This window comes from Furipterus horrens, unplaced genomic scaffold (genome assembly GCF_987537825.1).
Source record: "Furipterus horrens unplaced genomic scaffold, mFurHor1.1.pri manual_scaffold_1, whole genome shotgun sequence".
Lineage (NCBI taxonomy): Eukaryota > Metazoa > Chordata > Mammalia > Chiroptera > Furipteridae > Furipterus > Furipterus horrens.
The window spans coordinates 215,637,691-215,654,774 of NW_028327171.1; the positions used below are offsets into that span (position 1 = coordinate 215,637,691).

At 58.5% G+C, this 17,084-nt stretch overlaps 1 protein-coding gene across 5 annotated transcripts in view; it reads left to right on the forward strand.

The window, feature by feature from the left end:
* The window catches only part of AGAP1 (ArfGAP with GTPase domain, ankyrin repeat and PH domain 1), a 389,946-nt gene that overhangs the window by 137,608 nt on the left and 235,254 nt on the right, over positions 1-17,084 (forward strand). For all 5 annotated transcript variants that reach the window (XM_090285113.1, XM_090285119.1, XM_090285104.1 and 2 more), the window contains 3 exons: positions 9,131-9,216; positions 10,724-10,865; positions 13,564-13,698. In XM_090285113.1, coding sequence (XP_090141239.1) covers positions 9,131-9,216; positions 10,724-10,865; positions 13,564-13,698 — 363 coding nt within the window. The remainder of the gene's footprint in view (positions 1-9,130; positions 9,217-10,723; positions 10,866-13,563; positions 13,699-17,084) is intronic.

Sequence of the window (17,084 nt, forward strand, 5' to 3'; positions counted from 1 at the left end):
TCAGCTCCTCCCACACTCATGCCGCTGCCGCTCCTGCCGCAGACGCACGTCTCGGGCCACAGGCTGGACTGGCCCGGGAAGCCTCGGTCAGACACACCAGACGAGGCTTTGTCCCGAATCTGCAGCGCCCTTTAGGGTTACCTTCCTCTCTTGTTAATGCTGAGGGTGACTGTGGAGAAGGCCTTTGAAAGTAAGGCCAGTCAACAACCTCCGGACATTTCCTCCGGAAGAAGCAGATGCGCGTGACTAAATATACTTCATTAATTGACCACCCGGGCTGGGCCTTGCATGGACAGTGGCAGACGCTGGAACGTCCAAGTCCAACCCCAGCCATGGGTATTGGAGCGTTCCCAGTGAGCAGCCCCCCACTTTGGCTGTGACTGAGGTTTTTGCCGGGAGGGGCCGCGGTGAGGGGTGCTTTCTCCTTCCCGGTGCTGATTCCAGACCACCCTGCCGCCACCTCTGCTCAGCAGGCGACAGGCGCTCGGGCTGCGTCTGCTCCTGGCGCCCCAGTTCCCGGTCCCCCTCCCCGACGCAGCCCGCCTCATCTCATCAACTTCCTCTTCCTCCCGCTGCCCTTGACAGTCAACTCCTGTGAAGATGGGGATCCTGTCGTGTTCATTCTGCTGGTGGTGTCAGCTCTGGGCTGGGCCCTTGAGGGGACTCACTGAGGACTGGCTGGGCGGCGATCCGGGCTTTAGTGGCCCAGTGTGGGGAGGTGACAAGCGGAAGTCAGCAGTGGGCCGTTGCAGCTGCACAGAAGGGGGCAGACGGAAGTACTGTACAGATGTCATTGAGACTCACGAGAACCAAGCGGCGCCATCAGTCGGTTGTGAGGCATGCACAGCCCCCTCTGTGACTTCATCACCGGCTCTGGAAGCCCTGGGCTGAGATGGGGACGCACCGTCCACCTGCATGAATATCCAGACTCTTACTGGGGGTTTCAGGGACCGTGTCGCTGGAGTGGCGGGAGCAGCCCTGCCCAGGGTCTGCTGAAGCTGCTTTGACTTGGGGGGGCGGGAAGAATTACCCTGCCCTTCGAGAACACGTGGGATGACGACAGATTATCAGGAAAAGCCCCGGTTGGACTGGGAATGGGCGCAGAGGCGCACATCCTTCACGGCCCGGTTGCTGCCGCCCAGGTTCTCCCCGTCCTTGAATTGGCATTTCAGATCTCGCCCCGGGTGTGCGAATTTCCACTTGGAAGTCACGGGGTCGTCACTAACACAGGGATATCAGCTCATTTTTATGCGGCACCTGTGACGCTGGAGGAACCTGGCGGATCGCAGGCGTGGGTCAGCTCACGCACCCTTCGCCGTGGCCGCCCGAGGCAGGCGCTGACGTCACCTGCGTTGTCACAGAAGGGAACTGTGGCACCAGAGGGCACCAGAGTCCCCGATGTCAGCCAGCCTGGTCCCCTCGTGCACTCAACCCCGCGCCGGCCAGGACAGGGTACCTGGTGATGGGGAGAAGTACTCAGTTCTGTGGGGGCAGCGTGGGAGCTTTGTCGGGGCGGCGGGGGCTGGGGCTCTAACTTCCAAAAGCAGCTTTGCAGGGCAGTCCCAGTGTGTGGGGCAGGGCGGCCCGGGCAGGCTGGGGGCTCCTCCTCAGGGCCGGTGTCACAGGGGACGTTCTGCTGGGATGATGGTCGTTTATAGCAACTTCAGTGTTTTTGGTTATTTTTTTCCAAAGAGGGAAATCCTAATAAAACTCCACTAAAGTGAAATTGGGTCTGTTGTGGGCAGTGATGAGAGGGGCTGGCCCACGTAAGCCAGCCTGCTCTTCTGTCCAGAGTTGGTTTGTTCTTTTAGTCTTAAAAAGGCATTATTTGGAGGAGAGCGCTCTTAAGAGGTTTTATTGTTAAACTGCTAATTTACGTTTTCCTCCAACATCTTGAGAAAAATATAAGGAAATTGAATTTATTCGACTTAACTGTTATGCTGAGATGTAAGGAAATTGAATTTAACTATTAGGCAACAAACCACTTCCTCAACTATTAGTTCGCACTTTCTTTTTGAGCAATAATATCATGTGTTCCAAAGGGGTTCTGTGTAGATTTCTGGTCCGCTGTGGTGTTTCATTAATAAACCTCTAACGCCTCCTCATGGATAAATCTCAGGCTCACTGCGTATCAAAGACGACAATGAAGCTGTTTTATGAACGCAAAACAGGGCCTTAGAGTCTCTAGTTTCAGTTTGTATCTGCCTTTGCATCCTGTTAATTTTGATTTTATTTGCTTGATGTTAAAAAAACATGAGCCACAGAAATGGTGCTTTAAAAATATGTACATCAGCCTGCTTTCAATCTTAGGGTGTTCTTTCATTAAATAGATCCAACCATATCGACGCAGCGGGGGGAGAGGGCCTGGGAATTCCAAGTTGAATCCATCTGCAAAGCCCCCTCGTTCTGTAAACGTTTCCTGGTCAGAACCCCCGGTCCTGCCTGCTGAGCAGTAAATGCACAGGGACCTGTCCCCAAGGTGGACCTGACAGGCCTGCTTGTTACTTGTGAGGAGGCGAGGCAGGCCCAGGTGCTTGTCTGCACAGTGTGTGAGGTTTGTAAGAGGCCGGGGTGCAGCTGCAGGTCTCCCTGCGCCCAGAGGGCGGGCGCTGCTACCCACGGGCGGGGCCCTGCCAGCCACGTGCCCAACGCCTGGGCCCAGCTGTGTGCAATGTACTTGCCAGCGCACTGTGACAGTTTCAGAAGCAGTTATGTACATATAAGAAGTGTCTAAATTAGCTGTTTGCAAAGTTCCCAAGTCCTCCGGAGACAGGCCCCTGGGACGGCAGGGTGGAAGCCCGCCGCTGGGTGAGAAACTCCGCCCTCGCCGGCTGGCGTTCAAGGCCCGGCACCGGGGCCTCAGCTGTCTCTGTGGCTTTTTCCTGGAGCATCGTTTTGATCAGCGGACTCAGGTCTTCCTGCACTTCAGGAACGCTCCTGTCTCGTCTCTCTGAACAGCCTCTTCGTTCCTTTGTTGGGGACTTGTTGTCAGAAATACCCTTTAATCCTGTGGTTGGGTTTATTTTTCTGTCTTCCTGTCAATTAACTTCCAAGTACTCTACTTCTGCCTTTTTGATCTCATTGTGTTTATTTCAGGCCATTTCCCAGGTTCGGAAACTCAAGTTTTAGCGGCCTCTTCTGATCCTTTTTCACATTTTATTTATTCCTTCTAGAATGTTTTGGGCCCTTGTTGTAAGACACAAAGAGCCGGTCCACCTGGGGCTGCAGAGCCCAAGCACTAGTCACCGAGAACAGCGGTGGAGAAACGTGGCCACCTGGTCGGGAAGGGCGCCACCCGGGAGAGCAGAAGCCAGTGTTCCACAGCCCGAACTCCCCGGGGGCGCGTGGGTGACAGAGTCCACGGGGCAGAGGCACAAGCACGGGGTTTGGGGCTGGGGGTCGAGCTGGGAGCTGATTGGTCGGAGGTGAGGTCAGGGTGACGTGTCATCCCCCAGGTGTGGAGGACAGACGGCTCTGAGGTCCGTCCCTGGGTCCCTCTGTCTGCTCTCGTGGGAAAGTAGCCAGGGGGTCGCTCCACCTTAGGGCTCAGGAGCTGAAACCGAACTTAGGTCAAGATGTGACCTCTAGCCTGCAGAGATCCTGACCTGTGACCATCAGTCCGGCCAGGCTACTGTCTTCTGCTGCCTCCTGGGTCTTGGAGGTTGCTGTCACTGGGGTGGGGACGCTAGGTCTCTAAGTGGGACGGGAGTTCTAGAGCCAGGATTTAAAGCCCTACTGAGTCCAAGCCATAAGGACCCAGTTTCTCCTCGGTTCCAGAGGCCTCCATTCCGTCTCCCACTGTGTCCCTTCCTGTCCCCCGAGCCCTGCCTTTCTGAGGGCCTGTCCTCAGGAAGAGTTCGGGAGAGAAGCTCTTGGAAGGGGTTTCCTTCTGCTTTTTGCGCTTTGTTCTCTTCCCCGGGGGCTGGGTTCTGCTTGCTCCCTTCCTGCCTCCTCCCCTGCTTCCCCCTTTTCCCTCCTGCAGCTCTGTGCCCGCTGTGCCCCCCATGTCTGACCCGCGGGGACGGACGCTGTCCTGGCTCTGCTCTGGGACCACTGCACGTCAGAGGTGGGGCGTGGGGTTTCCCAGGGCAGGAGAAAGGGCTGGAGGCGCCGCGCCTCGTGGTGGGTGCACCCGAGGAGGGACAGACGGACCACCCGCGTTCCCTTTTGCCAGTCATCAGCCAGGTGTCCCTGTCACCTGCAAGGGCGTGCTGGGGCCACAGCCCCCGAGGCTGGCTGCCCTCCTGAATTACAGTATAAAAAAGTCCTTCATGCCCTCCCCACCCTCCCGCCATGGTCGGGGCTTGTTGGTGGTGCGGGATCAGGAGCTCCTCCCGCAGGTCTAGAGTCTCCTCTCCTCCTGACGGCCCGCGTGGGCGCGCGCGGTGCGCCGTGTGACGCTGCCCCCACTTGCGGGGATGGTGTGCTGTCTTCCTTGCGGTCTTCACTTTCTCCCCCCTTTTCACTGGGAATGGAGGGAAGGAAACCCAGTTACAGTGACGTCCCAATCGGCCGTCCTTGCCTGGAGCCTGGACCTCGGTCCCAGCCCCCCTTTTCTCTCCCTTAGTCGTGGGTTCAGTGACCTTCTCGGAGACCCTGCCGTCCCGTGATGTCCTCCTGTTGCCTCAGCCACAGCCTGGGCGTCTCCATGGAAACTGTGGCAGCCCCCCTTTCCCACATCAGGCCCGTACTGTTGGTACATTTTTTAGTAGTTACTTTAAAAAAGAAAAAAAATCAGTGTAAGTTTTAAAAAGTTGGCAGAGGAAATGAAATCTGACTTGGATAAACTTTGTAAACCAAAATGTTACCCATAAAATTTTTTTCCAGTGTAAAAATAACATGTGGTCCAACATGTATTTTAAATGTCACAATACGAAACTTCTCCAAAATCTTAATGTTAGTAAGTTCCTGACATCAGTATTTTTATCAAAGCTAAAAGGGTAAAATTAATTCTAAAACGTTTCTGGCATATTTGTGATTAAAATGTTATTATATCCTCTTAGGGAGAAACCAGAGCGTCTGGTCCTTTTCGCTGTGTCCCTCTCATCCCACCTGTCCCCAGCAATTAGGAAACAGTAAGATCTGGGGACAGGTGCGGAAGAAGGAACTTCTAGGCAAATGGTAAAAACGTTATCGTGGGCGAGGAGCGCTGGGCGGAGAGCCGGGAGACCCCGCGCTGGGCCACGGCCCCCTGAGGCCAGCGTGCGCCTGGGGGAAGCATCGGGGCTGAAGGCCAGCACCCCCGTCCGATGCTAGGATAGTGCTCCTCCAGCTTCCCGTGGGGAAGGGCAGTGGTACAAATGCAGTTTCAAATGCAATACAGATTTCCGTCCTTCGCTTCTGCATGAGCAGCAAACATAAAAACGGCACAGAGCGGTAGGCAGGTGGATCGCTTGTTCGTCTCTAAGCACAGGGTGGCGTCTTGGAGCTGAAGGCAGCTCCCCCTTGGGAGCTGTGAGAGGCTCGGCGCCGCCCTGGCTCACGCGGGACGGTGTTGTGTTTCCCGGAACTTGCTGCACGGGAGGAGGGGCGGGGGCGGGTAGGAAGGCACGTGGATCTGGGACGTCCCCGCCACATGCGTGGGAGGGTGGATGCTGTCGCCGGCCTGTGCATCACCAGGGGTTGTGAGGACGGGTGGCGACGGCGGGGGAAGACAGGGCCTCGTAGGCTGCTGCGCACGGCGGGCTTGCCATTTCCGCCGTCCCTGACCGTCGCGTGGGAACAGCTCACGCTGCGCTGGCAGCCTTCGGTCACTGAGCCGCAGTCACGGAAACAGTGATGCCCAGCGCTGGTGCAGGCCCCCCCCCCGCCCCCGTTTTTTGAGCAGGAAAATGACGTGGGCTCTTCTCTCCCCCTTCAAGCGCAGTGGTGGTGCAGGTGGCTCTGGTGCCGCTCCGGCAGGCGGCCCTTGCACTTACGGGGCCCGGGGTAGCTCTGTCCCGTCCGTCTCGGTTTCACTGGACGAGGAATGCAGCCGCGTTCCCCACCTCCCAGCTTCAAAGCCGCACCCCACAGGAGGAGGCCGGGGCCTGGGGCAGTAACCTCAAAACCTTCGGGGAAATGGGTTACGGGTGATTCTAAGCAGCACCCGTAAGTCTTTCTAAAAGATGTTTCAGGAACAGAACTCAATTCTTCCTGGGTGCTGTCCCCAGCCCACGCGTGACCGCACCGCTGCTCCGGGTCGGTGACTCTGTCTCACCTCTTGCCCAATTGGGAAAGAAATGAAGACCTCGACGCACGTCAGAAGGCGAATCTGGGGCAGGAACCCCAAAAACTTGCCTTCGGGTGGACCCGGAGTTGGGTAGACTGAGTGTGAGGCTGAGTTCAGAGCGGAGGGCAGAGCTCAGGAAGACCAGGCCAGCAGTGATGCTCCATTGGGTCCAGCCCGTCCTCGGCCCCTTTCCCTCCAGTGACCTCACCGCGTCTGTGGCGGGAACAGACATCGGGGAGGGAGGGGCCTCCGTTTCTCTTCTCGTGGAGCTGTTGTCACAGGACAGAGCCTGGTGTCGCCGTGGCCCTGCCTGCCTTGCTCCCTGTCACAGGTGTGCCGAGCCACACACACATCGGCGTCTTGCAGCCCGGAGCCCGGGGGAGACTCTGAACCAAAGTGATCCCGGCAGTAACTTACGTGATGCGGTGACGCCCGGCAGTCAGGGAGGGTTTGCAGCACTCCTGTGACGCGGCTGCAGTGCGGGCCACAGCTGGGCTGGGTGTCACTAACGTGCGAGGAACACGAGACCGGGGGAAGTGGACCTGCAGGGAAGTCCCTGGAGATCAGATTCTGAAATAGATGTTTAAAAAACCCACACTGAAAATGAAACGGCAGGCCATGTTTGGTGGCGCCGTCGGAGGTTTTGGCAGAGGGCCGGGTGGCTGGAGGGAGACACCGGGGTCGAATTCCAATGGCGGGGACGCTGGCTCCTGCTGGATGGGGACCAGCCCAGTGCCACACACCTTTTCATCCGAAGGGCTCCCCTCTGTGTCTCTAAAGTTCTTGTAGGGCATGGATTTTAAGTTCCTTTTACTTACCTGATGGACCACGTTTCTCCCGTCCCCGCTGTCACGCTGTAGGTGAGGCTGCTGACACTCAGTGGCGGGATAGGACGGACTGCTTGTGTACAACTTAGACTCAGCCCACTCTTTGTCACGCCCTGGGTGCGTAAGCACCTGGCCGAGTGTTCCCTCATGACTAAACCTCAGGGTTCGTGGCCAGTGACTCAAGTATATAATTTCTGTTCCTTGATGCGCGTGTCATGGCGGGAGAAACGATACAAGCCAGTGCCCAGGGGCTAAAGCAGTAATTTTCGGAACCAGAAAGGGCCTTACGGACAGAGGTAAGGGGAACGGCCCCTCCTCATGGAGGTGATGACAACGAGGTCTGAAGTCCTCGGCGTGAGGTCGCAAAGCCAGACCCCAGAGACAAGAGAGCAGGTGACCGCGTGTGCACGGAGGGAGAACAGGAACTCGGCATCAGAGGTTATGCTGGTTTCCTGGAAGTGCTCAAACAACAGAAATGTATTGTCTCTTCATTCCGGAGGCTGGGTGTAGCTCGGTCTGTAGGTACCGCAGCCTAGCCGGGGGAGTTTGTGAGATCTTTTACTTAACAAGGATCTGGTGACCTGGTGACGGTGGGTCCCTGGCAGGCCCTCCTGCAGCCGGAAGCATAAGGTGCTCGTCGGGATCCAGGTGCAGACAGTCCCTTAGGTTCCTCCATCCGATGTGTGTCCTTCTGGCTCCTCTGTGCAGACTTCACCTTTTTTTTTTTTTCTTTTTTTTTTTGGTGGCAGTGCTGAAGGGGATCAAAATGGGAGATCATCTGTTGTACTTTGATATTGGAAAAGCTGTCTTTGGTTTTTCTTATTTAGCAAACAGACCCCCAAGAAAGCAAGTGTGTTTTACCTGTCACTTCAGCGCCCACAGAGGAGTGCGGGAGTAGATGCGTGTGCCTGTGTGTGTGCGCGTGTGTGTGAGTGCGTGTGCTCAGTCTCACACAGCAGCTGACCGTGGTGGGGGCCCAGGGTCGGACTCTCAGGTGCTGGAGTGGCTCAGGCCCCGGCCTCTGGGACGGAAGGGCCCCCTTGTCAGGCCGCTGGCAGAGGTGAATGTGGCTCTGGGCAGCCGAGGCGGACCCAGCCTGCAGGCTCCGGGGTCGGAGGGCGGTCCTGCCCGCTGGCTCTCCCACACCCGGTGTTTTGGGGTTTCGATGGAGTTCTGGAAGGCATCTATACAAGGAGCTAAGAGTGAGAGCAGGCACTGATGCGTTCCTCTCTCAGAAATGGACTCAGAATCCCGGGGAGGGCTCCCTGGACTGGACTCGGAGCCCCGAGTCCCGGAAGGAGGTCTATCTTTGGAGATGCAGAGGGACCCAGAGTGGCGTGCTGGGATATGTGAGTGGCGGTGGCGTGTCCTCCCCACCCCGGTGCCCCCACCAGATGTCTAGGGACAGCGCTTGCCACCTGCGCGTGGCTGTCCCCTCGCTCCTCGTGCGGCAGGGGTCCCAGGGGCTTCCCCCTGGCCCAGCACGGCTCCCGCGCCCCTGCCTGCCGCTGCACTGCCCCGTCCCCCGGAGGTGCCATCGGCAGCTTCTGTCTCACCGTCTGTCCCGGTCGGCGTCCTCCCCTGCCCTGTGCGCTGTGGCCGCGGAAGCACCGTCCTGTGATGTTCTGTGTTTGCACCGAGAGCTGGGTTTCTCTTGAGGAGGACGCGGGGTCTCGGCCCTCGGGGCTGTCAGCATGTCGCTGACCAGGCACAGCAGACGGGAGAGGGACCGTTCCTGCGCTCCCCGGTCCTGATCTCCGTGCGTCCCCAGCGGGCGAGCATCCCTGACGGGCGAGCCCAGAGCCCACGCCCCGGGTGCACCCTCAGCCACGAGCCGTCCTGCCGTTGCGCACGAGGCCGTGCATTCTGACCAGGGACGGACGTGGTTCTTTAAGTCAAATATTTAAATCTGAGTTCCGTTCTTTCGAAACCCAGTGGTTGCTGGAGGCAGATCCAAAACCCACTCCCCGAGGCTCAGAGTGGCCCCCAGGGCTCAGCCCAGGGCGTGTTTCCCCACAAGCGAAGCCCACGTCTGCCTGCCCCCGCCCGGCCTGTCCTTCCCGCGTAACGGGGGCTCCTGTGTGTGTGGCAGGTGGCAGGTTCAAGAAGGAGATCGTGGTGGACGGGCACAGCTACCTGCTGCTGATCAGGGACGAAGGGGGCCCCCCGGAGGCACAGGTGAGTACTGCGCGCCGGCGGCTCCCCGCTCTGCGCCCGTGCCCGGTGCCCGGTTAGGGTTGGGGCTCCAGCAGTGGGAGCCGGGTGTGGGCGCCGGTGCAGTGCACGCACAGGAAGGGGACAGAGAAGCGTCCCGGACCTGTTCCCTGTGCCCGGGGTTGCTCTCACCTCTAAGTCACTGATGCTGTTCTTCCTTCGGGTAAAACCCCCGAGGGAGGTTCGCTCTGTGCAGCTGGCAGTCACTCCCCTGATTTTAAGAGGAAGGGGAGGCACCGTGCGCACTGATTGGTCAGCTCAGTTAAATCGGTGACATCCGGAAATGTCTGTAGTGCGCCCCCCCCCCTGCCCCCCGCCCCCTCAGTCCCCGCTGAACCCGTGTGCAGCAGAGCGTGGTTTCCTTCAAAGTTCCCGGGTCGGCGGGCGCCCTAGAAACAGAGGAGCGGGAGTTGTTCCTGCGTTCTCGTTCTCAGGTGGCTTTATATTTGTCATCTGGACTTGAGGCTTATTGCAGTTTTGTCGTGTAAAGTTTCGTGTAACAGAAAACGGGCTTCATTTATGTGTGGAAATCAGAGCCCAGCCCACCCCAAATTTCCCCAGCGTGTGAGCGCCGTTGCCGCGGCCCCCGAGACTCGGGTGGCAGCCGAAGGCTCCTGCAGAGAAAGTAAACGGGCTCTTTTTTGTTTTATCCCTCGTCCCCGGGAAAGAGAAGGGTGCTTGCTGCCACGCCGGACCGTCTCGGTGACCGGGGGCCGCTGCGGAGGAGAGGGCCCGTTCCCTGGGCTCCTACCTGACCTGGTGGCTCGGGGCCTCCGTGGGTTGGCGCACGCCTGGCAGCGTGGCTGTCGCTGAGGAAGCGCAGCTGCTGTAGGTGCGCCTCGCCGCAGGGGAAGCAGGAATGACGTGGCAGGAGTCGGGCTGCCGTTGGGGGTTCACTCTCTCCCCTGCCTTTTGGTAATGTTGCGCATGTCTGTAACGATAAGTAGTGATATCCTCGCAGAGTGCAGTCAGAATTCATTGGCAGCTGACGTTTACTAGTCAGAGACCTCCTCTGACGGAGGAGAGTAGGTCCTCGGATGGGTGTTCTGTGGGAGCCCAGGGGAGACCCCCCATCTCAGGGGGCCCAGCAAGGCCCCCTGAGGGGCTCAGTGTGAGACCGGACGCTCGTCCCTGGGTTGGCTCGGGTGCCTTCCTTCCGTCTGCGGGACGGCACCTGGGGCAGGGGTGGGCATCCCCACGGGGAGGAAAGGCACCTTCACGCTGTCTGGGCATGAGCATCCTGGGTACGAAGGGGGCGGGGGTCCCCCATTCCAGGCAGCTTGTGTTCGGGATGCAAGGGGTCAGCGAAGCCACAGCCGCACACTGCAGCTGGGTCACGCGTCGGACTTCCCCTGACTGCCGGGGCGCGGGTGGGGGTCTGTCGGCTGTGTGGGCGCTGCTGCGGGGGACGCCCGGCAGGCCAGCCCCCTCACTCAGCTCCTGTGCTCCCCTCCCCTCTTTCTCGCCCTAGTTTGCCATGTGGGTGGACGCTGTTATATTTGTCTTCAGCTTGGAGGACGAGATTAGTTTCCAGACCGTGTACCACTACTACAGCCGGATGGCCAACTACCGCAACACGAGCGACGTCCCTCTGGTCCTGGTGGGGACCCAGGGTGAGTGGCGGCTGCGAGCGGCCCACGTCGGGGGCGCCACTGGCGGAGCCATGAGCGCGTGGACGCGCGGGCTCTGTCGTCGGGTGGGAGGATCAGAAAGCGGTTCACAAACAAATAATTTCCTGCCGGAGGCTCACTTTTTACCATGAGCGTGGAATTATCACGTTTCCTCAACTGCTTCTGTGGAGAAATCACTCAGTCACCTCAAAATATCACACACACCAAAGTGCTTCAGAAAGAACGAAATCTGTTTTCTGTTCTTTCTATAGTAGGTTATCTTAATTCTATCCGTTATGTAAGAACGCACAAGCAATCCCAAAGGCTGTGTGCTTCCCTTCGGTGTCCTTTCTTTTTTAATAATTTACTTATTTGTTTATTTTATTTTTAGAGAGAGGGGAATGGAGAAGGAGAGGGGGAGAAACATCACGGTGTGGTTGCCTCTCACTCGCGCCCCCAACTGGGGTCCTGACGTGCAACCGAGTCATGTGCCCTGACTGGGAATCGAACCAGCGACACTTGGCTCGCAGGCCGGCGCTCAATCCACTGAGCCACAGCAGCCAGGGCTCCTTTGGTGTCCTTTTAAAGTAACGCTGACTTCTGGCATACAGCCACTGTGCTTTATTTTGCTCCGTTTGTTAACGTCTCCCAATCTATATTTTATTTGTAATCTAAACGGCCCCCCAGAGTGGAGACACGTACTGCGTGGCACCCTCACTGGTTCCTTCCAGGTCACTTAAAACGCTTCTCTCACTGCGGTGGCTCCAGAGTGCCCTGCCCTCCCCCGCAGACGCGTGGACGCATGGGCGCCCACCACATAGAATATGTCCAAAGAGCGGAGGAAGGTGAACTTGAACCCTGCGTTGTGAGAGGGAGAACCTAGAAGAAAGTCTCGTCAAGAAAAATTGGGTGATTTCTCCATGTTTCGGCTGTTTTTGTTAATTCCTTTAGCATTAGCGCATGAAAAAGAAACAATAAAGGAAGACAGAGTTAGCACGGGGTGTGCCCCTTCCACGCCCCGAGGAAGACCCTCCCGGCAGGAACTGAGCCTTGCTCAAGAAGCGGGGCAGCAGCTGCCTGCGTGGCACCGGGCCTGACACCGCGCGGGGCTCCGGCCGGGCGCCCGGCCGCTTCGGCGGGACCCTGTGTGGCAGATCCCACGGACCGCGTGTGCGTGTCAGACGCAGAGCGTTGTGGGGTGACCCGGGAGCATTTTCGCAGTGTGTCTGATGTGGAGTGCTGGTGTTGGGTTTTTAGAGTTGGGGTGTCATGGAAAGTACTCCCCCACACACAGATTTTTATGTTTTATTTATTTATTTAGCATATTTTTAAATGGCCAGTGGCCCCATAACGAAAACCTTCAGGAGCGCTAACCTAACACCAACCGGAAGAGAGGTGTTTTTTTTTTTTATGCCTGGATCGCCCTCTAGTGGCCAAGGAGAGACAGGACGCACCATTAAAAAGTCGTTCTCATGCACAGAATTGGTGTGTTTGCGTTGGTGCCTTGGAAATCCTTAATAATGTTCTCGAGTAGGTAGCTCAGGCCAAGCAGGTCCTGCTGAAAGCTTCCATCAGACGATGCAGGCCTGGCCGGCTTCCTGGCCTCCTGGCTGAGGCTCCTGGGCATGGCGCGCAATGTCCATGAGGGGGCTGCGCGTGTCCCTTTTATTTCACTGAAAATGCAGGCAGTTTCACTGAAGTCCTACTTGGGTGCGGAAGCACCTGTCCCTCTGCTCCAGTCCTGCCTGGCCTCCTGTGTCCCCCAGCCCCAGCCGAGTCCGTGTGTCTGCAGAGGGGGCCTGGGACCCTCCCCAGAGGCTCTGGGGAAGCCCTGTGGTGGGCGCCGAGTGGGGGGCCAGCCCCCTCATTCCCTCTAGTGTGACCAGTGTCAGTCGGGGGCACGGATGGAGGAGGCCTCCCGCCGTCTCCTCACATTCTGAGACCTGGTTCACACGGGCAGAGCCGTGTTCCAGGCAGGGTGTTTGTTATCAGCTCGGGGCACCTCTCATCAGGGGACCCTCGGTCCTTAACCAGAGCCGATTCCTGGAGCGCCCTGGAAGCTCCTACTGCATGAAGGCAGACTGTGAGCTTCTGGAAGGTTCCACCTGACAGCCTGCAAACTGGCTTCCTGCAGAGCCTGCATGTCCGTCACGCTTCTGTCTGAGGCCTTGGTGGGATGCCGGGACAGCGGCATCATGTGGTCACCTCGCCTCCCCCACCCCGCCATGAGAGCGCAGAGTTCTGCCAGCTCCCTTCCCGTTCCCTGAGGCCTCTGTGCCCAGAACCAGACCAGACCCCTGTGGGGGCTCCGTGCGCCGGGGCTGAGTGGGCTCGGCCGCACCCCGAGGACGCGGGCTGATGTGCGCGCGATGCCTTCAGCGGGGGGCCCTGTGCATCGGAGCCCAGCTGCAGGCCGTGACCCTGGGGCCTGTCCTTCTTAAAATCTCTCCTTGTGGGGCCACGTGTGACCCTCCTTCCTTCCGGTCTCCCGGGCAGCCTCCTGTTCTGGTTCAGAAGCAGGGTCCTCTGACCCAGATTTCTGCTCACGACGCCCGCCCTGGCGGGGGAGGTGACTGTTTCGGGGGTGGACTGTCCGCGCAGGTGGGGTGCAGGTCTCGAGCTCCTTGGCGGCCGGCCGCGGTGGGAGGAGCCAGAGCCGCCCGTGGTCACCGAGTCGCCGCTCCGCGCTTGTCTGTTCCAGACGCCATCAGCTCCACGAACCCGCGGGTCATCGATGACGCCCGCGCGCGGAAGCTGTCCGGCGACCTGAAGCGCTGCACCTACTACGAGACCTGCGCCACCTACGGCCTGAACGTGGAGCGAGTCTTCCAGGACGGTAAGTCCTCCGCGGCGGGCACAGCCTGCCATCGTCACTGGGTGCGGGGGCGCCGGGGTCAGGTCTGGCCGCCGCCGCCACGGGTGTTCTCAGTTCCGGGCCGTTTACGTCTGGAAGAGGCAGCCCGACCCCTCCTCTGAAACGCTCCTCAGCACAGTCTCCGTGTCACGTCGTCGGACCGTTTTGCGTGTGTTTATCAAGCTGTTACTTACACGCGTGTTGGTCACACACGCGGCGCCATTTCTTCTGCACGGTGGTTCATCGTTCTTCATTCAAGCCCATCCCTTTTAAAAGTTTAGATAATTCATGTTACTTTTGCGCACAATGAGCTGAAAGAGGGAAAAGTCGAGTTTGGGTGAAAAAGAGAAAATCAGACACTGGGACTCGGGGCTGGAGCCGCGTGGCCTGTAAGAATGTTGCTCTGAGCTTCATTCATCGCCAGGCTCCGCCCCCAGGCTCAGCCACGCGTCAGGCAGGACAAGCTGGGGGAGCGGGAGGGTCCCAGCGGGGTGACCGCTCACGTAGGTGATCGTTACGCCAAACATCAGGTCAGAGGAGGGGGTCGTATGGTGGGAGGAGAGGGTGGCCTCTGACCTGAAGGGATCGGGAAGGTCTGGGGTAAAGTGACTCTTCTGTGGTTGAAGACCTGGGAGGAACATGTTTCCAGCACCAGGTCCGGTTTCTGATGGGACTTGGGAAATAAATCCTAGGTCCCCTCCTCTTCTGGTTCAAACCCTCAGTGGCAGCCCCCCCCCTTCCCACCCCACCTCCCAGCCCCCCTTTGGTGCTGCGGGCTCTGGGGGCAGAGCAGGAACCAGGCGTGGTGTCTTCCTTCCGGGGCTGCCCAGCTGCCAGGGGTCAGGACCCGGGCTCTGCAGCGGCCCTGGGACACGGTCACTAACGTTAGTAATGGTGGTTCCTTCCGCTAAACAGGGCTCTGCATGCGTTTCTCTGCAACGTGCAAACTAATTTTCAGATGGAATTGCAGGAATGCTATGTTGTATGTAGCATTTTATTAAATTTCAACGGTTGCGTCCCTCACATTTACGGGGGCCTCCTCGGGCCACTCCCAGGGACCACTGGGGGGCAACTCCCCAGTTAAAACCTGTGGCCGCACCTGCAGGGTCAGCGCTGGGGGCTCCGCGAACGCCAGCGAGACCGAGCAGCATTGGACAGGACAGGGAGGCCCGTGGGGCTCCTCAGGGCTCTGACAGGCAAGGCCGCTGTGTGCCGTCGAAGGGCCCGACCCCCGGGGAAGTCCGAGGGAAGGGCCCCATCCCGCCAGCCACCTGTTTCTGTGAACAGTCTCTTCCCTGCCGGTCACCATGCCGCTCCCAGGCCCGGGCTGTGCGGGCCGGGCCGCTGCGGTTTTCACCGCAGAGCTGAGTCATTGCTCCAGAGACCCCGAGGCCCTGGGAGCCGGGGTCGGTCACTCTCTGGCCTTCACAGAAAGGTTGCTCGTCCCCGTGTAGGAGGGGTCGGAGATCGTGTGCACGGGTGAGTTTATCCTCCACGGTGCTCGCTTGCACGTTAGTTTCAGGCGTGCAGTTTCCGTGAGGACGCGAATTGGCCCTGTGGAATGAATGACTCCCGGGGACGCAGGAGAGCCGCTGTGCCCGGCACCCGCAGCGGGGGGGTGCGAGGGGCCCACAGCCACCATCAGGGTGGGGCCCCGCCACGGGAGACGGGGAGGGGAGGGGAGCTTTCCAGATGCCACTGCGTCAAACTCCAAAGCGCCTGGGCCGCTGTGGCGCCTCCTCCAGCTGCGGTTTGACGGGCGGCAGCTCCTGCTCCCCGGGGCGTGGTGTTCACAGGCCTCCGAGAGTTTCCGCCCGGTTATCTCTGGCTTTGGGGAGCACCCAGTCCCATTAAACATTAGGGTTGTACGGAGTCTGCGAAGGAAATCACGCCCATTTTACTGCAGCTCCTGTGACGACCGTGATTTCATCCTTAAAACACTGTTAGGAAGATAAGTTTTAAAAATGAAATGGAGTTTACTTTGCCTGTTTTATATGGTCATTACATGCGATCTACATATGTTCTGTTAAAACATAGACTCCTGAATCATTCGTGGTCAGAGGAGTTGCTAACGGAGCGGAGACTGTACTCAGTGCCAGGAAATCATTGACAGGAAGGGTCCCTTTTCACCCTCAAGGGGGAAAAAAAGCACTTAATACATTTCAAGGTCAACATCGAGGCCCAGGAGAGTTACGTCACTTGACCCGAGGCGCTCCGCCTGGATTGGAGCCCTGCCTTGGGACCCGGAGTCTAGAGCCTGAACTACGAGCCCCTGAGTGGAAGCCACCAGGGTCCCCACTCCCCTGGGAGCTGCCGGCTCCCTGCCACTTGCGGACCTGGTGCGCGAGGGTCTCTGCGGGCTTCCTGGCTTGGGCTTCCTGGCTTCTCTTCTTGCCCCGGCACTTTCTTTCATTCGCTTTTTATGCCTTTGCAGAGAGAGAAGACAAAGAAAAGGGGGCATTGAGCTTCTCAGTGAAGGAGGAGACAGGCCTGGGGGTTACATATCAATCCCAGCCACCCCCCAGCCAAGGGCCCAGCCGGCTGCCCCTGTCCTGGAGCAGAAAGTTAGTTGTAAAGTGAACAGGAAAACCTTTGTCGAGGGGCTGTGGAGGTGATTCGGGGGCGGGTCCTGGCCAGCAGCAGGGGTGTCAGAAGGCAGGGAGGTTCGTCACTCACTCCCTCCCGGTTTGCCCACTGCCTTCTGGCCACAGTCCCTCTGGGTGGGGTTGGCCATACACTGGGAACCATGATGGGGCCTCTGCCTCAGTGATGTGATAGCCCAGCAGGGAGACAAACATGGGACAGTCACCCAGAATAGTAGGCAGCCTCCTGCCTGAGGTGCAGGTGGGGTCAAGGCCCCTGGGAGCATCACCTGCACTCTTGGAGGAAGACAGGCGCAGCCCCTGGTCCGTGATGGGACTTCGGGATTTCGGGTCCCTGCAGTTGGATTTTGGAAATTGTGAGTTTAAGTTTCTTTTCAAATCCTTTCACGTCACTCACCTTACAGTGCCCATGTGTGTAGCCTATGATGCTGTGAGTGACGGTGGCGTACAGGGGGCATGTGGTGAGCCCGGGGCCTTGTCACAGTGGGGTGGCCTGGTTTGCCCAGGGATGTCTCAGTCCAGCACACCCCCTATGTTTCAGGGGGTGTACCTTATAACTTTTTAACTACTGTACCTGGCTTTCAGGGAATATTTTAAAGATCCTGGATAAGGAAGACTTGCTTTTATACAGAATGAGCACAGCCAGAGGGCGTCACAGACCATTGTTTTACATGCCCTGATCGATGATCCTTTGTTCTCCTTCCCTCCCTCTGTCTCTGAACTGGGCTGGTACCATCTATCTGAGTTGTAAAGTTTCACTTTATC